At 39.9% G+C, this 22,109-nt stretch overlaps 1 protein-coding gene across 4 annotated transcripts in view; it reads left to right on the top strand.

Moving 5' to 3' along the window:
* Window positions 1–8,131: 8,131 nt before the first annotated feature.
* The window catches only part of Nol4 (nucleolar protein 4), a 334,364-nt gene continuing 320,386 nt past the window's right edge, over window positions 8,132–22,109 (top strand). For 3 of the 4 annotated variants that reach the window (XM_021214471.1, XM_021214469.2, XM_029546961.1), the window contains exon 1: window positions 8,132–10,067. In XM_021214471.1, coding sequence (XP_021070130.1) covers window positions 9,804–10,067 — 264 coding nt within the window. In that variant the 5' untranslated portion in view covers window positions 8,132–9,803. Of the gene's footprint in view, window positions 10,068–11,172; window positions 11,227–22,109 lie in introns of those variants that run through there. The other variant, XM_029546962.1, reaches the window with a different exon arrangement.

Genomic DNA, 22,109 nt, shown 5'->3' with positions numbered 1-22,109 from the left:
GAGAGAGAGAGAGAGAGAGAGAGAGAGAGAGAGAGAGAATGAATGCACGCATATGTGTATTTCTTGGCCCACATCTTTTGATTCCAGATACACAATTAAAACTACGCACTGAGTAGCCTCAAGTTATTTTCTAGCAGAAAGGCTTCTTATAGTCGTCAGGCAGCCATAGCACTAAAATGAGCGTTCCATATCGATTTTTATTCTTAAAATATATAAATCAATATTATGCCTCTACCTTGACTGGCCTCAGCAAAGAGCATTCACCAACATTACCACTGTAGTTTTTTTTTTTTTTTAAACTAACAGAATGGTATTTAGAAATGATAGATTTTATGTTTTTTTATTGTTTGTTTTGGTTTTAGAAAAGGATGGACACTGAGCATTTCAAAACATTTTAGAAGGATGAGGCATAAAATCATTTCAATTTATTTTAGGGTAGACTCATCAATCTGATGAAATGACATAGTCAGAACTCATATTTTTTTAAAGGTGTATTTATTTTTATTTTATGTGTAAGAGTGTTTACCTGAATATACATATGTATACTCCATGCTCCCAAATCCCTATATGTGTGTGTGTGTGTTTTCACAGGCTTGAGAGTGCACGCATCTGTGCAAGTGCATAGGAGCTGTGAGTCAATTTCTTCTACAAAAGCTGAAAAATGTTCTTAACTGCTGAGTCATTGCTCAGACATCTTCTCCCCTCCCCCATTCAACAAATTCTTGAGTTTTCAAAGATCATCACCAATATAAAAAAATCATGTGCATTTATTCTTCTAAAAGAAGAATCCTCTAAAACAAAGCTTTGGTCATAGCCCATGCTCCACTGCAGTGTGAACAGACCGTCTATCTTATTCTGTTTGGGAGTTTATATCAATGGCCATACTGAATTAAAATTTATTAATGGAAACTACCTTCAGTTTTGATTACTTCATAGATTTATTGTTCTGATTGGACTCATTATTACATTATTCTTCATGACATGATTTGTATACGCTATTCAAAGGTATTTAAGATTTCCCTGATGATCAGTTTAGTTAGATAAGGCTAAGGCATTCCTGTGGTAGCTCTCCTCTATCAGGTGAGCAGAATGAGGAAGGGTACAATTTAAACAGAAATACCTGAGAAATATTTTTTCATAGAAGAAATTTATTCATTTTAAATATTATTCATCATTTTCAAAATTAAACATAAACCACAAGACCTTAAAAACTTTGGAGTCTAAATGTTTCCTCTGTTGCCTTTTTGTTTATTTGCTTGCTTGTTTTGTTTTTTAAGAAGAAAGTTAATTAAAAGCTTTCTCAAAGACTGGGAGATAAGAAGACTAAAGGAAGGGGAGTCTCCAGTGCCTCTGCCTGTGCTAGCCTGCGCTTTAGCTCTCTGAGAAGATCGCAGGGGCATAGCAGAGTGACTCCCTTAGTTCATTTTATGCCGCTTAGCTTTGTTGCTGATCTTTTAGAGATTTCAAGTGTCTGATTTCAGATGTCTTCCTTGTAAAAACTATTTCTAGATTCTATGGTTTTAGCCAAGAAATCTCTGTACCATTCTTGTCATTTTTATTCCACAAGTTTTAGGACAAATGTCCTAAGATGATTAATCATGCATTATAAATAACACATAAGGGCTGGAGGATGGCAGTAAGGCAGGACATGCTCCATTCAGTGACAATCAGAATGGGAATGGAAAACCCCAACAAATGCAATGGGTGATGAACAGACGTATGCTATTCCAAACCCAAAAGAAAAATATTCTTAGGATAATCTAAAAATTATACAATAACACTGTCCACCGAGTTGAAGATGAGTATGTGGATTAGTATATATATGTGTATGTGTGTGTGTGTGTGTGTGTGTGTGTGTGTGTGTGTGTGTGTGTGTGTGTGTATGTGTGTATTAAGCCATATGGCTAGTGGAAAATAAAGCAATATTTGGGGCAAGGAAAAAAATGTAATTTTTTCCTCTGTTTCAGGGACAGGAATGCCAGACTGTTAGCTTTGGGCTTTATCATAGTTAAAGTAGCAAGATGAAATGTCAGGGGGATAAATGCTGTGTGAATCCATATTTGGATGCAGGGACTGGCTGTACCAGAAATTTGCTCACAGAAATATGTGGAAGGTAAGGGATTATAGACAAATTCAGCAGATCAACTAGATAATCAAATCTACTTTGTTTTTCTAGTTTGTGCACCTAAATAGTCAAATAGGAGTCAAATTCTGACCACTGCATCATAATGAATTACAGTCTCACTCTTCATAAGTGTCATAAACTCACAGGCCAAACTGTATATATATATATATATATATATATATATATATATATATATATATATTTCTCTTTTTGATAGGGGATAGAATACAGACATTGAAAACATGGCATATATATATATATATATATATGTATATATGTATATATATATGTTATTATTATAGAGTTTATTTAGGGCATGGGAGGGGAGTCAAGTAGCAGAGGCAGAGAGAAGGACAGAGGAGAGAAGCAGAGGTTGGCTATGGCCCTGTGGAGAAAGGGAGGAAAGGAATTAACAGACTGGTTTTGTGAGTTTTATTAATGACAGTCTTCAGTATCAGAATATTACTTGAGACTGAAACACAGGCTAGCTTTAAATCCATGGTAATCCTCCTCTTGGCTAGGATTACAGGTATGAACCCCAATATATGGCTTAGCATTTTTTTTTCAGTGAAGGAGATCTATAACATTGAACAAGAGATCTTTTCACAATTTCTTTGAGAGAACAGTCAGCAGAGAAGAAATTAAGTAATGGAACCAGAATCTTACAAATTATCATATTTTTTTCTAGTCAATATGAGAAAGACATTTGTTTTCTGCTTTAATGCAGTTTGACTTTGAAGCTAACAAGGTACATGGTCATCAGCCACCAGGTGAGTTGAAAGGTCTCCCTTTCTCCTGTCCCTTTCTTTGGAAAGATTATTAGTAGACTTAAACACTTAAATGGGCAACTATACTCACAATCTCTGTGTTTCAAGGCAATGGGTTTACGCACGATAATGCCTAGGCTAGTCTAACAACTCAGATTTTCTTCCCAGCACAGCTCAGCAGTCTCTACCCAACCCTTCCCATGTCAGCTCTGCTCACAGTCTTATCTTTAAGATTCCAGTTTTAGCCCGTCTGCAGGTCCTAATCTGATCTGGGAGAAGCCTAACTCAAAGCTTCTAAATCTTTCCTTTTTATGTTTTAAATAATCTTAAAACCATGTAAATTTTGGAACTCATTAACAGTCTGGATCTAGTGAAAGATCCATCCAAATGGCCTCACTACTTCTCTCCTCCAGCATTCCCCACTACCAGTGTTCTTCCCTGAGAAGCCAACCTCTGCTACTCCGTGAATGGCTGTCTATTTCAGTCATGCTTGATTGGTGTACCCCCAAATCCATATCGCATGATATAGGCTTTCCCTTTTGTAGAGAGGATGTGGGTAGAGGTGATGTCATTCATTCCTATGGCTTTAAATTTCCCGTATTTATATCTCCCCAGCCCAGACTTTTCACTGTAGTTCAAGCTTCTAAATTCAAATGCCTACATGAAGAACTCTCCTGGTATTTCAAATTTAACTCCTCTGAAATTAAATTCTTTCTTCCTGCCTCTCCACCCCAACCTGCTTCTGCTCCTCCTTCAGCCTCCAACTCCCAATCTGTTCCTGCTTCAGACTCCGCTCTGTTAGCCAATGCCTCCATTAGTTCACTACTCAAGACTGGAATCAGACAGCCTTTTACAACTGAAGCCCTTTCTGTGTCTGCACATAAAACCAGCCTGTTAGTTCACCTGCTCTGCTACATCAAAATTGCACGTCAGGGATCTTCTGAACAATAGACTAGTTTCTTATGGCTCTGGGGTTAAGCTGAAGATCATGATGCTGACAGATTTGCTATCTAGCTATATGTTCAATCTTCATATGAAAGATGCCATAGGACACCAAGTTCCATCCCCGTGGTTCTTACTTCTGTCAACGTGACACAAACTAGAGTCACTTGTGACAAGCGGTGCTTAACTGAAGAATCCTCTCCAGCAGATTGACCTCTGGAAGATTTGTTGATTAATGATATATGTGGGAGAGCACAGCCGACTGTGGAATGTGCCTCCCTAGAACCATGGTCCTGGGTTGTATGAAGAAAGGAACATTAGCAAACCAGGAAGCAGGTCTCTTCATCGAGCTCTTGCCTGGAATTTCTGCCTTCACTTTCTTCAATGATGCACTGGGACTAGGAAACATAAACCTAATAAAACCTTTCTCTCCCAAGTTGCTTTTTGTCAATGTTTTTATCACAACCAAGGAAAATCAAATTAAGAGCGTTCCCAAGGCTGAATTTTCTCCCAAAGCCAGCATCTTTGAGTATTATCACCTGGAACTAAATTTGATTCAGATGAATTGTAGGGAGGGCATAAACATTCCTTCTATTGTTATTATATGACTTGCTCTACATCTAAAATATCTTTTTTTTTCCCCAGACAGGGTTTCTCTGTATAGCCCTGGCTGTCCTGGAACTCACTCTGTAGTCCAGGCTGGCCTCGAACTCAGAAACCTGCCTGCCTCTGCCTCCCAAGTGCTGGGATTAAAGGTGTGTGCCACCACTGCCCAGCTTAAAATATCTTAAAATATATCTTAAAAAATATCTGCTTCCCTCCCTCTACCTTCTGGTTAGCATGTTAATCCAACATCATATTTCATGTGAATGGCTTCATCATCTATAAGGATCCTCTCTGACCCTCCTGATTTCATGCACATTCCCATTTAATCACTCCTTTGAGGAACCAGAGAGACTCACAAACCCCCACATCATGTGACCGTCATGCTTTAGACATCTGTTTGGTTTCCTAGTCATAAAATCCAACTCCCAAGGGTAACAGGCACTGCCCTGCAAGAATTGGCTGCCAAAGATGACTTCAGTGTCACATTCTGCTTCTCTCTTTCCCAACCAATGAATGCCTAAGCTAGGGCCTTCGATACCTGTCCACAACTCTTTTATTTTCAGATCTGTGTGCTTTATGATCCCTCGTCTAAGGTTGCTGTGTGTCATTGTATGTCTCAGTGAGCCACTACCCACTCAGAAGATACTCACTGCACTTGACAAGTTTGCCTGCCCATCCTTGCTATCTCCTGTATTGCCATTGTTTCTCCCCCTCTTGCTAATCTTAAGATCCAATATAGTTTTCCAGTTTCCTATCTGTTTTCCTTAGAGATATTCAAGTTCTGTGAAAGACCACACATGCATATCCATCTTATTTTTTTTTTTAACCCTGAAGCAACTAAACTGGTGCTCATGTTTATTTGTTGAATACAAGTCTAACAATACATTCAATAAAGCTGTATTACTCTTTGAGTTCTGATCCTATATCGTTGTCTTCGCTATAATTTGCTGATGAGCCTAGTGTTTCATGAATATTTTTGTTTAATACCTTAAGTGCAAGACTTTCTATGAATATAAATTGACCCTGGGACTGAAAGAAACTTAACTTCTGTGACAAAACCATCTTGATTATGGCATGTTACAGCTAAAAATTTGGACATTATGAATTAAAAAAATATTTTCCATACAACCATTATATTTTTCATTATCTACTTTCCCTCCTCAGCCTACTTGGGCCTAGGTTAGGTGCAGCTTGAGGGTTGTGTTGCCATATGAATTGTAAAATTACTCTTTTGGTGAGGTAAGGTGTATTAAGGAGCAATTCTGAAGGGCATCATTTGTTAAATTCAAAGCAGCTTGTTCAAATGACTCCTATAGATGAAGAAGAGGCTCGCTATAGTTAGTTTCCACAGCAGAGCTGAGCAGACCTAGCCCTGAAGAACTTAAAAGGGGAACGGTGAGTCCTGAGTTACTGAGGAAGGTTTAACTCTTTTTTGTTTTTTGTTTTGTTTTGTTTTGTTTCTTTTTAGAGATCTCACCAGAGGTGAGAAAGATTGCTCAAAGGTTTTTTTGTTTTTGTTTTTGTTTTTGTTTTTTTGCCTCAATTTCCCAGCTAATAGTGTAAAAAAAATCCACAGCAAGTCACATCCCTGTTTCCATTGCCAACAATAGGACCTGGGCTTTGGAAGACTGGACCTTTCTGAACAGCCTTTCCACAGTTTTTCTTTTTCCTTTCCCCAAAGAAGTATAGATTCTGTATAGCCTACTTTACTATTGAGGGGCCTTTCACTTCTATAGCTAATTTAGTTAATGCAAATGAGGGTTGTTGCCATATTTGTGCACTGTCCCTTACTTATGTTGAGGTGCTCCAATGTCCACACACTAGGGTGTCAGGTATACTTACAGATACAATGCATATGTATGTGGTAGATCCCTGACATCGACTAAATGAGGTCTAAATTCATCCAAACCACTCAGCAAAAATCATTAGATTGGGATAGCACATGACTGCTTCTTTCTCCCCTCCCTTCCTCCCTCCCTCCCTCTCTCCCTTTCCCTTTCTCCCCTTTTCCTTCATCCCTTTTCCATCAGGGACCTAGTAGGTAGCTCTGACTGTGTGGGGATCGCCATACACTCCAGGCTGAACTCATGCTAGCACCAGCATTCGTGCTTTCCCCTGCTTTCTGAGCTCTGGGAACTGGTCTGAGAACTACTTCCATCACCACTACCCATTTCTTAGGCACTTGTTATTTATCCATCAGGTCAGAATTATTCAGAAAATGAGAGAATATGACTTTTCAAGGGTCATGCAATAAAAATTCTCCTTGAACACAGAGAACATATTCATGTAAATGTGTAGACACAATACCAGATACAGTGGGATTTTTATGACTCAACAAAATATGTTCAAATTCTAAGTTGCTGTCACCCTCTGCTGGGTCAAAAATACATAAATTGTATTGGTATTATACAAAGTAAAATAATTAAGAAAAGTGTCAAACATCAGGGTACCCTATAAGTTATATCTTTTATTTATAATTTTTGAAGCAGGAATGTATACATGTACTGTATACAAAAATAAAGTATATATCTTAGTATAGGAGGACTTTAGTGTCATTATTAAAAGAGTTATGGTGAGGAAACAATATTTAAATTTGAAATTCAAGGAAGAGTGCTTTCTGGTTCTAAAGGATCATAGGTCTTTATTTCAGAATAAAGACCTATGGAAAAACCATGTAATCATGGGCCAACTTATATCCATGACAAAAATCAACTCCATAGAACCAGATTACTCTTGAGTAAATGAGTACCCTTGTACCAAATACCCTTCCAGAAACTTCTAGGAACAAATGAACTATATACAACAAAATCTTCATCTCTCAACTTGGAATCATGCCCTATCTTGGGTCCCACAAACAAAACTTTCAGAACTGTTCTTGTGAAAAACACCACACATAGAAGGCTAATTCAAAATATTCCTCCCCTTGTTCATTCTGTATACTGGTGTATTTATGATACTCAGCATTTTAAAAGTGTGAAAGATCTAAAGAGAAATAGCAGAAATCAATAAATTGAAAGCAACATCCTCTCAGAGGTAGTAGATTTATTTGTGACTTCTCTTCCACAGCAGTGTTTGAGTTCTACTGAACCCCTGTTTATCAGGGAAAAATTCAAGCACTCGGGACAATCCATTTATTATACCATCCTTTGATGCCAAAGGGAGAAATAAAAAGAATAAAAGCAGTAAAGGTGGCCTCAAGAGAAGCAGAGCCCTTGTAGGAATCTTGTAAGTTAATGAGAATTCACCCGGGACTCAAGAGCGATGGAGAGGGAGAGAAAGGAGGAGACAGAGGGGCGGGGGCAAACCTCTTCCTCTGCAGCTGGCCCTGTCCCTCATTTGTTGCTCCAATAAGCAGTAATTAGGTCCTGAGCTAATGGTGTCAGCTGATCTGCTGTTTTTAGGCTAGACCCAGAGGAAATCTCCATGGAAACCCTGCTGGACTCGTCCCCCCACCTGGATGCCTCCAGCTCCTTTCCGCCACCTGGCTGCCGCCCGGCCCGCTACTACCTCCTCCTGCCTCTAACCTGCAGCCTGCAGCATGCGCACTGCCCCCGGGATCCCTAAATGGGACAATTCTGCCCGTGACGTCAGCGCCCAGCCGTCTCCACAGAAACTTTTGTCCCATTGGCCAATCAGAGAGCTTGGAAGAGGCCTAGGGGTGGGGGGTGGGAGGAGAGGGGAGTGGGAGGGGTGGGGGTGAGGGGAGAGGCGAGAGGTTCAGTGTGTGGAGCTGCTCGCGCAGCGCCCGGGCTGTCAGTCCCGGCTGGGGCCGCCCCGAAACCTTCCAGGAGAAGCGCACCCCCGCGCCCCGCACACCCTCGCTCGACCACACACACGCACAAGCTCAGCCTGGCCGCGCGGGAGCCACTGAGCAGCCAGAGAGCTCCGGGACCGGCTGCGGGCAGAGGACCGAGCCGCGTTCCCATTGGGGCTTTCGCCGGGGAGACCGCAGCGAGCCTCCTGGGTGGGCTCGGACCCCTCAGGAACGCGGCGAGGGTCCGGCCATCCGGCTGGCTGAGCCGATCCATGCGACCCGCGCTGGCCTCGGCAGGGAGTGCAGTAAAGAGGAGCGGCTGCAGAGAGCAGGACTGGAACTCCCCTGGTTCCAGCGCCGCCGCGACACACGGGTGGAAATCCTAATGGAGGGATCGCTGACTTCCTTTGCTTGGGAAAATCATCAGGAACAACTCCGATTTGGCTCCTCTGAGCATCGGAGGGGGGTCCATGACGTGGCACGGGGAAAATAGACAACTGAAACCTCCTGTGTGAACTGCAAACTATAGCCTAGGGAGGGGGAAGAACTGCTTTCTGCATTTTAATTTCACGCAAAAAGGTTCAAGTGTCTGTGCGGTAAACTTATTTCCATGTCTTGTACCCACTTCAGCAGAACCCAGAGAGTCCTATCTTGGGGACAGCATCATCCCGAAGAGCCCCAGCCAGCGGCCTGTCTTCCTGTTCCCACATTCCCCGGACTGCATCCCTGTTTGGGGTACTCCATCTATCCTATAGAGCTATGGTCAGGTATCTATGAATACTGGGCGAATTTCTGAAACCCAAGTCTTACAACCTACCTGCGTGGCTGGAATTTAACCTAATACATCTGAAGAAATGACATTTTGAGTCGTTTTTATGATGCCTTCTTTAAAATTTATGTAAAACAGGATCTGATAGGCTTATCAACACGACAGGTAAGAACTTTCTGGCTCTCTAGTTCTGTCGCAGAGAAGGCCCAGGTTAAGCAGGAGAGAGAGAGAGAGAGAGAGAGAGAGAGAGAGAGAGAGAGAGAGAGAGACAGTCCAGGGACCCGTGTGCCCACTGAGGCTCTTCGGCAGACGGCTGCTTTTGCTAGAGGCCAGCCCTTGCTCCTGGACCATCAGCTGGGGAAGCTTCTGGGGCGCGCGCCAGGAGACTGCTTTGCGCTCCACCTGCCCTGCCCTGGACACAGCCCTGGGTGTGAGGCATCGAGAGACCACCTCAAATCAATATTGGGATTTTTAATAAACTAAGGAATGGGATTTTAATTATTCAGAAACCCAGCTCCGCTGGGCCAGACGCTTTTGGGATGGTGCTGGTCACACAGTGTTAAAGGGACCGACCGCCAAGAGCACTAGAAAAGCGTCCGAGACATCCTTTGCAATTAGGAACGAGCCAGACTGGTAGCACGGGGCATTGATTGCTGGTGCCCATCCGGACCCTCCTCCTCTCTCCCTGATCCTCCCCCCACCCCACCGGAGGCAGACTCCCGCGGCTCGGCCGGGACCTCGCGTCCTTGCATCGTGGTCTGGGCTGCATATTTCATGAGCCCAGGGTGAACAGGTGCGAAGTGCGCTGGGAGCATCCGGCCCACGGCAGCGCGAGGGAACATGGAGAGCGAGCGCGACATGTACCGCCAGTTCCAGGACTGGTGCCTTAGGACTTACGGGGACTCAGGCAAGACCAAGACGGTGACCCGTAAGAAATATGAGCGGATTGTTCAGCTTCTCAACGGCTCAGAGTCAAGCTCCACCGACAATGCCAAATTTAAATTCTGGGTCAAATCGAAGGGTTTCCAGCTGGGCCAGCCGGATGAGGTCCGCGGGGGAGGCGGCGGCGCCAAGCAAGTGCTCTTCGTGCGGGTCAAGACCACGGTGAGCCGGTTTCTCTGTTATTATTTGTCTGTTGGAGCAGCCCGGAAGGGAGGGCGGAGAGAGGGGAAGGCAAAGAGATGCTGGAGACACTGTTGGCTCCTAGCTCCCCCCCCCCCAGCCCTCCACAACCCCCTCCCCAAGTCCTCCCTAGACGCAGTGGCCGGCGTGATTTCCCTTCTAGAAAGTCTTTGTGGCTCTTTATTTTAAAGCGATAGCGAACCTGCAAAGCTGGCGGCCCTCCCTGCCTCGGGGCTGCGCTGCGGGACGGTGGCTGGAGCTTGTTCTTCACCGCGTCGGGCGGCGCCTGCCTTTCCCCCCCGGCCAGGCCATTGTCCCACGTCCTTCGCTGGGAGCCTGGCGCGTGTCCTACCTCCACCAGGGCAGGGCGCATAAAGGCCAGGCTGAAAACCCAGCCACACGCTGTGATAACAGGCGAGGCTGACGGATAGGTTACCGTGTCTCCTCTTTGGCACAAAGCCTGAATGTGGCGGTTGAGGTGGATGCGGGGCTTTCCCCAGGACACTATCGAGTTTTGCTGCGAGAACGCTGGCGGGGAGACACAGGATAAGTCCGCGCGCCTTCCTTGGTCACCCCCTGAGATCCTAGCCGCGACTGTTTGGTTGGCAGAAACGGTCCTGGACATTCCTCATCCCCGCCCCCCTCCCCTTCTTCATTTGTACCACAGAAGCTTCCTCAGCTAGGCGATGCACAACAAAGAGACGGTTTGGGGCGCGATCAAATGGTGTATTTGTTCCTCTTTCTGGGTTGGTTCTTGTCTCCTACCCACAAAACTGTAGTGAGAGAGGAATTGGCTGCGTGAGACCGGTATATCCCGTTCTAAAACGCAGATGCCTGTGGGGCTGGGAGGCTGCCTCAGCACCCGCTTCCTTTGCAAGAAGGGAACAGGGGGATACAAGTAAGCTCTCAGGTCAGAAGTATAACACCTAGCTACCTCATAAGGGGTACTCACCTAGAGTGAGAGGTGTGGAGGAGCTCTCTGGCACCCTTTGTATTTTTGTCTCGCTTTGGGATTCGTTGAGCTTTGCTTCTTCCCCCAACCCCCACCCCTTACTTTTACTGGCGACTGTTTCCCAGTGCACAGCCCCCTGAGGATGTTAGGAAGAAGGTTTCTGGAGGAGAAGGCTATGCTCTCTCTAAGGTACATGATATTGGAGATATATGCATGAAAGGCTCTTCCAAGCTCCGTCTGGAGGATTCTCTCAGGTTTGGAAAGCAGCTTTGGGTCTCCCACGATTAACTGGGAATGGTTGCTAGAAGGATGGATTGGGGGGGGGGAGTATTTTATATGGAAAATATGGAAACAAAGGTGAACTGGGAACAGAGGAAAGTTTCGTTTCCTTTTTTTTTTTTTTTTCTTGACGTGCAGTTTTTGAAAGGTTTGCAGGAGGTAGATACAAAGGATGCTATGGCTCTCTCCTATAGCCCAGAACCCTGCTAAAGACAATGGTGAGGTGTCTGCTCCTCTTGCTGGATGAAAGACTGGGTTGGCATCAGTTGGAGTGTGGTTTATTTACATCTGCAGGAGCCAGAAGTGTGTTGCAAAAAAGGAATTGCTTTGATTCACTTAAATAGAGTCTAATATCAAGAACTAGAAGATAATTTTTCGTTAAGCAAAGTGAATTAGAATTCTGAGTGAGTAAAATGTTAACCTATTTTAAAGTACTGTTTAACTATGGTCATATGTAATTATTATATATCATTGCTAGCTAGAAAGTTTTTCAGGGTTTTTTTGTGTTAAATTTAGATGCTCTGTTTTGGTTCAATAGTTCATGTTTGTATTGATTTGATTACAGCCATTATATGTGTTAGACTATGTGTCCCTTTGAAGACAATTAAAATTACAAATAGCATAAATTCTATAAAGGTTGTAGAGGCATCAAGACAATCGTGGGTGTGAGTTATTCAAACCAGCATTCACATGCTGTGACACCCATATTTTCATGTCAAAAACAAAACAAAACAGAAAAAAAAAAAACAAAACGTGGGGCTGTCAGAGAATTCCTGCAAAGACTTCTAATAGAGCGTGACAGCTGCAGGAGGAATAATAATGTAGCACGTGCTTCTCTTTTCAGTAAAGATTCCATATATTAATGGGAGACAATGTGATCTGCCAGGTGATATTGTTAAATGATTTCCGTGTAGTATTTAAAGCACTCGGTATTCCATTCAGCCTATTTTGAAATGTTGAATAGGATTTTAATTCATGAGCTCTTCTACTGTTCTTTATGAAAAATTTTCTGTGCTCCTGACACAGAATTCTAGGCTCCACCTTCTCTGAGAGGCAGCCAATCACAGTTTCAACCAGATAAAAATAAATAAAATATCCCTCTTATACTCTTTCCCAATGTCTGAATGCATTTCCCCCTAAAAACCATGTTCGTTTGTCTTCATCAGGGCACAAATACAGTCACCAAAAAGATAAAGATGTTTTCTTCTCATTAAAAGCATATATTGCATACATTGGGTGAAATGAGGAACTGCCTTTGAATGATATTTTCAACTAGACGGAGAGTTATTCTGAGCTTCCTGAGGTCTGAGGGATGCTGGCTAGCTTCTCTGTCAGTGAGATATGCTTTGCTCCTGATGTTGCATTAACCCACTGCTGCTGATAATTAGACATCATTACTACAGCAAAAAAGGAAAGAGAAAGAGGAGAGGACTGGCCTGAGCTAATTAACTACTTTCATTTAATGAAAGAGAGACAGAAAGCAACTGGGAGGGTATACAAGAGCGGAACAGACACACTACATAGACTTAATTGCACTGAAACTGTCTGCCAATGTCATGGAGGAGCAGGTTCTTTCTGCCTCTTATTTTCTGCAAAGAACAGATGCAGCTTTGCGGATACTCCTGCCCCCGACCCTCAACTTTAAAACCGAGGATGCAAACACTGATTTAAAATAAAAATCGCCAACAACTGGAAGGGATAAATAAGCTCTTTAATATTTGTCCTGGCCAGGTCTGAAGCTGAGGGACTTTCTGTCAGTGATGTTTAGATAACTCAGCGACCTAAATGACACTATTTGGTCACCAAGCAACACCATTCAGCAACTCAGCCATTTTAGGTTGGGATGGGGCCTGAATGTGTACTTGTAAGCTCTTGGCTTAGAATCCCATCTGTTTATATTTTGTTTGATTCCACATAATTACGCTTAGTACACTGTTTTTATTAAAGGTGTAAGAAATTCTGAAGAATGAAAGAATGGATGCCTTAAAGCTAAAAAAAGAAAGAAAGAAAGAAAGAAAGAAAGAAAGAAAGAAAGAAACAAAGAAAGAAAGAAAGAAAGCAACAACTCAGCAAATATCAGACAGTGATTGTAACAAACTCAGAGATAATTTCAATAAGTAGGAGTGTGGCTGTTTTCTCTATTGCTTTGATAGTTCGTTAGAAGCTTTTGGTCTTGCATGACATTTTGTTTTCTGACAACAATTAACTGAAACATAGTTACAGTCTGAAATAGCACAATACATTATACAATACATTATACCACTTGATAGTATGAATGGTAAGTTAAAAACATAATGAGAAAATTTATTCAGTCTTTCTTTCTTCATTATGACTAATGCATTGTCTTATACTTTTGAAAACCTTATTATATTGAAGAGACTATTAATGAGAAATTTGGTAATCTCATCTTAGAAATCCTTTTAGTTTTAAAGTAGTGCATAAGAAACTGAATAACCAAGTCATAGAATATTTTGACCTATATTGCAAGGAAGTATAGGTGTACATTTTGCCTAACTATACACTGTCATCTATATTTACTTTACTGTGGAGCTTAAAATGCATTTTCTTCCACAAATGGATATGCAGTATCTTTAGTGGTATGATTTTAAAATGATGATTTATTCAGTCCTGCAATCTGTACCCTCAGAGTTCATATTGTTCTTGCTGTGCATACTAGTAACTGATGACTCTAAAGTGATTACAATGAATATTCATGGACAAAATCATAAACAGCATTTTGTTAGTTCTCTGACTATGGTCTGGGTCATAAACCCTTTATTCTAAAAAAATGAGAGAAATGATGACTTACGAGGAATGTGCATCCACTTCCTCCTCTTCTCACATCATGCTTTTGGAAACATCTCATATACTAAACCTTGATCTGAAGTTTGCTGCAGATATCAGAGAGGAGAAACTTCGTCCTCAGTACTTTGAGCCTATAAAAGAGGCATAACTCATCATGATGGTCGTGTTTTAGCTCCTCTGTTCTTAGACAGAACAGGTTGCCACTGACAGATAACACATAGCGTATAGTATATTCAACATCTGTTTGGAGGGTTAAATGGAGCTCATAAATAATGCTGGCAGTGTTGCTTGTAGGATGTCCACTAGAAGGTCCTTGTGGCATTGCCATGAGGAACATCTATGGTATGTTTATTGTTCAGTGCCTGTCTAAACTCTTAGAGGCACTGGGAACCTTCAGTGTAGGTCACTTGAATGAAAGGCAACTGGTAGGATACTTAGATATAAACACCCATGGAATATAAGGACTAAGTAGGTGAAGACTACCCCAATGAGAAAGTAACTCCTGACCTCCATCTGCTCTTCACTGTTTTAATAGTAAATACAATGAAAGGGAGGGTGGTCAATTCTCAATGTTTGCATATTTCCTCCTATAGACTTCTGTGCTGCCTGAATACATTTCTTCAAGATTTTATTTTGTAGACACTGTACAAGACAGGAAAAGGTGAGGAAGCAGATACTGGGTTATGCAATAAAACTTTCAAGGCCTTCAATACTGCGTCAGGATCATGTATCTATCTTCCTCACAGCTATTGTGTTTTCTAAGACTTCTATTTTGTATTATCTAAGTAAGAAGATTCAAGATGAGTCTAGTATGGTTTAGGCTATATCCTTTTTCAAAATCTCTGTATGACAATATATGACTAATGGAAACAGTGGGCAGGAAGCAGAGCATTGTGGGCAGAATATAAATCTTTGAGCATCATTCGATCTTTTGCTGTGCTATTAGTAAAGCTGGCAGCCAGGTAAAGTCTCCTATTTGTAAAATGTCAGTGATATTAATTGCTTGTTTGCATAATAATAACTAATAATATAGAATATACTCTATATAACAAATAGGAATATTGATTATATCTGATATATTGGTCTATATGTTAGAAGCTGGTGCCTTAAGTAGCATATTCTTGGCACAAAATTGTTATAAATATGAACAAAATAAAGAACTCCAAGGTGTAATCACAAATTAGGCATATGTTATGAATTCAAAACCATATAAAAACATAGAATTTAAATATACAAAGTCTGTGGGCATCTCTCTCTCTCTCTCTCTCTCTCTCTCTCTCTCTCTCTCTCTCTCTCTTGCTGCATGTTAATTGTTCAGATATTTGCTATTATCTTAATTGTAAACAATGACTTCAATTTGCAAATCCTATGCATTCTTGTGATTTAAGAAATTTCAGTGAATAGATGGAAGAAAAAGACTTACCAAATGTCTCATCTAGACAACCACCACCATCAACCAATTGCTATGCTGTCTTTCAAAGTGCTTATAGCCAAGGCAATTTGGATATATTCATTGTTGGATAAGAATAGACGAAAATAGACAAATAGTTTCTCAATATTGCATTGGAATGTTATGCTTTTCAAGTAAAATATATAATATTACCAAAAATGTAACAAATACATGAGATTGAAAGAATTGCTAGGGCGGGGGGAGGGTATAGGGAACTTTCGGGATAGCATTTAAAATGTAAATAAAATATCTAATAAAAAAATAAAAGCATGAACTCACATAATAAAATAAATACTTGTTACAAAAGAAGAGAAAGAATTGGGGCTGGTGAGATGGCTCAGTGGGTAAGAGCACCCGACTGCTCTTTTGAAGGTCCTGAGTTCAAATCCCAGCAACCACATGGTGGCTCATAACCATCCGTAGACGCCCTCTTCTGGAGTGTCCGAAGACAGCTACAGTGTACTTACATATAATAAATAAATAAATCTTTAAAAAAAAAAAAAGAAGAGAAAGAATTGCAATAGACAAAAATTAAGAGGAAAAAAATTAAGGAAGCTAAGTGGTTGAATTCCATTGTTCTTTTAGGTGAAAATTTCAATTGAATATGTTATTATTAACTTTCTCTGATTATGAAGGACAGGCATAATTTTTTCTCTTACCAGACTTGCTCACCACTTAGGTCCTGGTTTGTATCGCATTTGCTAGGTTCGAGTTATTTTGTGTTACATATCAAATACTATTATCTAGTGTATATGTATTTATGCTGTCAAGGTTTTGACTCATATTTTCCTTTGTTCGCGTCTAAATCTATCTAGTTTTCTCTACTACTAATGTCTCAGGTTTGGCTAGCTCTTAAACCTAAGTTCTACTCTTTCCATAAGGAACAGCTTGTGTGATGTGTCCTTCGAGGCTTGTGTTCATTGGAGAAACTCTCTCGGCCTCTGCACCCAGATAACAACTTAGTAATAGATGCTTCCAGGATCCCCCATCAGAACTTTACACATCTCCCTTGTATCTTATTATGAGGAAAATATTCTTGCCAGTTTCATAAGTTATATACTTCTTTGTCCTTGGAAGGAGATCAAGTTTCTAAGATGCAGCTGAGCTCCTTATCATAGATGATCACACTCGGGCATTGTCTGAGTTTTCTTAAAATCTGTCCTGTATCTTCTACGGAGCTGTTCCACCAAAATATCTCAAAGAATCTTAACTGAAAATACATAAAACAAATTAAAGGTTTTTCTTCCTATCCCACCCCATCCTAGGTTCTACAAACTGGAATTTCTCCTTGAATTGGCATATTTCCTCATTTATGACAACACAATACTCGCATTCACATAAGCCAAAAGGTCTGTGGCGTGGTGGATTCACTTCCTTTCTCCTATAATGGGTTCTCGACAAGCTTGTTCCTGCTACTGACTTCATATAGCCCCTAAAGTTGTAAGGTTCTCCCCAGCTACATACACACCATACGTATGTTGCTTGAGAATTCGGTCAATTCTCTAAAACCAGTTTGAAGATAGAGATTCTTACCCCCGAGGTAATGCGGGGTTTTTGTTTGTGTTCATTATAAAACAGTTTCCTAGTCAGTTGTGTGACCAGGCATTCCTTCTTAAATTCATATGAGAGGATTTTTTTTTTCCATCTCTATACTTATGTCTGTCCATGTGCCCTTCCACCCAACTGTGCATATACTAAAATATATGAAATTTAAAGTCTTAATAGTTTAAGCTGTATAGTTAATTACTGTTAGGTATATTAAGATTTGAGTGTCAGCTTGAAACAGTCCTTTAGAGCGTTTTATATAGTCTATACCCTGTTCTTTCATTCCCTGTCCACCCAAGTCCTGAATTCAGCTTGAAACATTCCTTTAGAACGTTTTATATAGTCTATACCTTGTTCTTTCATTCCCTGTCCTTTAGAACGTTTTATATAGTCTATACCCTGTTCTTTCATTCCCTGTCCACCCAAATCCTGGGTTTGTCTTTTTGTAACTGACTCATTTTGCTTAATACAATGTTCATGTATGATGAAATATTTAAAAGTTTTCTTCCTTTTGTATTTGAATAATATTCCGTTGAGGATGTACGCCAGGTTTTGTTTATGCATTACACTAATGATTGTGGAAATTGCTTATTGGTTATTAGTGCCACCACCATAAAATTGGAGTATGCAAATGTTAAAGTAATAAACGATGATGACATATATAACATATATCAAGATCTGTGACTGTAAGATCATCTGTCAGTTATGTTTTTATTATTATTTTTGGGGGGAGGCACAACTATTTTCAATGGCGTTTGAGCATTCTTTAAGGCCAAGAGACTGGTGACTATTTTTCCCCAAGAGCTCTTCAGTGTTGAGGTTAGAGAGATGGCTCAGCATTAGGGAGCATGCCTAGGATCCCAAATTCAGTTTCTAGCCTCCCACCATGGGCATCTTAAAAGAATCCCTAGCACCAGCTCCAAGGGGTCCAAATGCCCAGCCTGGCTGGCAGGGGCACTGCATTTACAGGAACTCTCTAACTTACACATAATTTGCACATAATTTAAAAAAAATAGCATCTTCAAAAAATTTTCAGAGATCATATATCTTGTCTAAGCATATGAAAATATTGAATGTTAATGTGATTGATAATATATTGATACTTTATGCTTATCAAGTTCTTGTTTTAGGTAAATATTAAACAATACATTTGTTACCTTTAATCTTCACTACGATCCTGTGCTGCTGCGACTTTTTATTCTATTCATCTAAGAAAATAAGGGGCCTAAATTACGGTGGATTTATCAGAATCATTCAGCTTTAGGTAACAAAGTATTTAAGTGGAATCCACAGTCCTTGAATTAAGATGTGTTTCTAAATGTTTAAGGCACTCCAGTAATAGTTCCCCAACATTAAATTGCAGATTAATGCCTCATACTGATATTTAGCACACTGTAAAATTTGCTAAAAGACAGATATATAGAGATGAGCTTTAAATCTGTCTGTCGTTTTGTTGTCTATCAATCCATTCAAGTTCCAGAAATCTGTTCCTTACATTGATAGCTTACCTTTCAGACTCCCTTGGACACACAGTGCCTGTTTCTGCATATGCTTGTCGTGCTGATCCTCAGTCCATAATTGCCTCATGTAGAGCACTGTGACTCACACTTTATACTTTAGCTAACACATTGCCTTCAGTTGTGTAAGGGGTGTCTCTGTACTTAAAGGTCACGACACTAATCATAACCCTGAAGATTCATGGCATACACCAAAACAATTGTGTACACTTGATGTTTATACTATTGGAGAAATATCTTCAAGGAATTTTGAAGGGATGCTTCATAATCTAAAATAACTAAAATGGAGGATACAGTAGAGATGATGTTGAAAAAGTCGGATTATGAGGAGCTTTGAGTGCTAAATTAGTTTAGATTTCGTTCTGCAAGAAGTGACAGCTGCCTGAAAGGTTATAGCAGGGATGAAAGGACTTAAGTAGATTTGTGGGCATAAAATGGATATTCTCCATGGTTTATAGATATTGAAAAATATAAATTAAATGAGTAAAACATTAAAGTTACACAGTTCAACATATTGTTTGAAATAACATTACAGGTAATAAAATCATTATTAGGTTTCAAATCAATACAGTTCACTAGCTTGTTGCTGAGTAATTGCGTCAGGCTATACACACATCATATTTTTATTAACTCTAATAAAAAATTTAAGATAGGCCATAGTTTTATTAATTCTAATAAAGTATTTAAAATAGTAATCGATTAAACTTAGGAAAAACAGATGATGTCAAATCATTTTGTAATACATAGCACTTTTCATTTGAAATATATTTTTTATAAATATTATTACATACAAAAAAGCTTCAGTTTCTCTTAAGACATTGAATTTGTATTTTCAGGCAACAATTCAAATATAATTCCAAACCTTTTCTTGTTTATATGTTGATTTTATTCCTATTACTCTATCTGTGCCATGGAAGGTCCTATACTTCTCCAATTTTTGTGAATTGTATCAGGAAAATTTTAAGGCAATTCCAAAATACCTTTACTCTTGAGTAATCACATCTATTTGAGTGTGGGTAAGGCAGAATCTACACATGCTCATAGACAAGGTCAACTTTAAGACAGGGATGCTTAAACTGTATCTGGCCTAATAATTTCATTCTTTTCATATACAGGACTACTAGGAAAAGTCACAAAAGAATCCTGTGCCTTCTCTTGGTCTCTTTTTCTTCTGTTGCTTTATCTTATATATTATTTTGGTTTTTTGATGAATGAATGGATGGATGAATGAATGAATAGAGAGATAAATACTTAGCTACTAGGCTAGAAGTTAACAGTTGAATCTGTGTGATGAGGGAAATCAGTTTTCTCTAGTGGAGTGACAGTGGGTGTTATCAATCCCTACAGAACTGGCTGCGTGTTCAAGAGTAGTTGATCAACATATATCTGACTCCACAGGTTTGTGTGTGTGTGTGTGTGTGTGTGCGTGTGTGCGCGCTTTAATTTGGTTACAGTTTAGTGTTCTGCTTTTTATTTTTCTTTGGAAATTGTTTTATTTTGCTTTCTTGGTTTAGAAGAGATTGTTGTGTTGTTTTTTTGTTGTTTTTGAGAAAGAACTTGAAGTCGGGTGAGTAGTTGGAGGGAGAGGATCTGGAAGGACTTGGGGGACTGGAAGAATATGAGCAAAATATATTTACATTGAAATTATTTAATAAAAGTGTATTGAAAATATTAAAAATTAAACGGGTTAAAACATAAAGGAAAAAAGAAGCCTGAAATATATTCAATACCAGGAAAACCCTCTTTGCAGAGACAGAGGGGAACCAGGTGGCTAACCCTTAGGTTGCTTCCATGTCTTGGCCATTTTGAATGGTCCTGCAGTAAACATAGTGTGGATGCATCCATTTGACATTCTGGTTTCATTGCCCATGTCTATGTTGAAGGGGTGCCATTCTTAATATTTTGGAGACCTTCTGTATCAATTGTTGTATTGATAGATATATATCCTCACCATCTGTTGGCTACTTACAATTATTTGAAACAATAATTTGAAGTGTTTATATGTTTTTCTATTGAGTTGTTTGGATTCCTTACATATTTTAGGCATTAATCTTGCTTCAGATATTTAGTTTTCAAACATTCTCTTATATTCTGTAGTTTCTCTTTGTATAATGTTGTTGCCTTTGTTGTACAAAAGCATTGTAGTTTGGTGTAACATTACAGTGTTCTATATTTGTTCTCATTACTAATGCCTTTGAGGTCGTACCTAAAGATGTTATTACTCAGACAAATTTCCTGGAGATACCCCCTCCACCACTGCCACCCCCCCCTACACCTACCCACCCACACAACCACACGCCCCCACAGAGTTCTTTTAGTACTTTGAAAGTTCGAGATCTTACATTTAAACCTTTAGTTCATTTTGATTCCATTTTTATATAAGTCAAAGCATCCATTCATAAATACAGTGGAAGGCTATTTAGTTATGATTAGACATTTGTGACCAACCTAAGCCTGGGGGACCTGGCTTTAAGAAAAAGGAAATTGGCAAAGGAAGACAAATACTGCATGATCATACTCATGCATGAGATTGACAAGGAAAACAACCAATCAACCATTCACTCAAACAAACATACAAAAATGTTGACCTTATAGGAATAGATAGGAGGATGGTGACCTAGCACAGGTTTGAGTTAATCATGGGTAGGTAAAAGTGAAAAGATGCTATAATCATGGGTAGGTTAAAAAGTGAGGAGATGCTATTTGGGGATACATAACCACAAATGAATAGGGAGGATGAGTTCAAGATCTATGTACTCTGCAAGGCTACAATAGTTCTGAAGGCATGATGGAGTCTTGAAAATTTAAAAGGAATGGATAACAGGTCAACTGTGGTCGAATGCACCTGTCAGGTAAATGGACTTAGCCATTCTATAGTGCATGAATACTTCTTAATATTATTCATGCATATTTATGTATCATGTCCTATATAGTAAATAGATTTTCATCTGCCAAGTTGACACAATTAAAAGATATAAAGTGCAGAGGGCACCTTAATATGTCGAGAGCACAGTGGCCAACAGCTGACAGAGTTCTAGGGACTAAAGTTCCACTATTGCAAAGAAATGGATTTTGCTAGCAAGAAAAAGCACCATGGATGTGGGTCATATCCTAAGGGAGCTTTCTGAGGAGAGACTGATTCATCATCATGATAAAACAAGCAAAAAAGTCACTTAAAAGATGCTGGCTTTCTGCCCCACAGGCATTAGATAATGTATAGGACATCTTGAGACATTTGTTGGGTAATAACTTCTTATTCAATAAAAGATAACTAGTACATAAACTTTCATGTAAAAATTTCCAAGGTATTGGTGCAATTAAAACAGGTTAACACAGGCTATGGTTACTTACCTCTGCAGCAGCTGATAGAAACAGTTTTTTCTTTTCTTTTCTTTCTTTCTTCCTTTCTTTCTTTCTTTCTTTCTTTCTTTCTTTCTTTCTTTCTTTCTTTCTTTCTTTCTTTCTTTCTTTCTTTT

This window comes from Mus pahari, chromosome 15, assembly GCF_900095145.1.
Source record: "Mus pahari chromosome 15, PAHARI_EIJ_v1.1, whole genome shotgun sequence".
In the NCBI taxonomy this organism is placed as follows: domain Eukaryota; kingdom Metazoa; phylum Chordata; class Mammalia; order Rodentia; family Muridae; genus Mus; species Mus pahari.
Note: the sequence above shows the minus strand (reverse complement) of the source record. Positions and strands in the feature narration are given on the sequence as shown.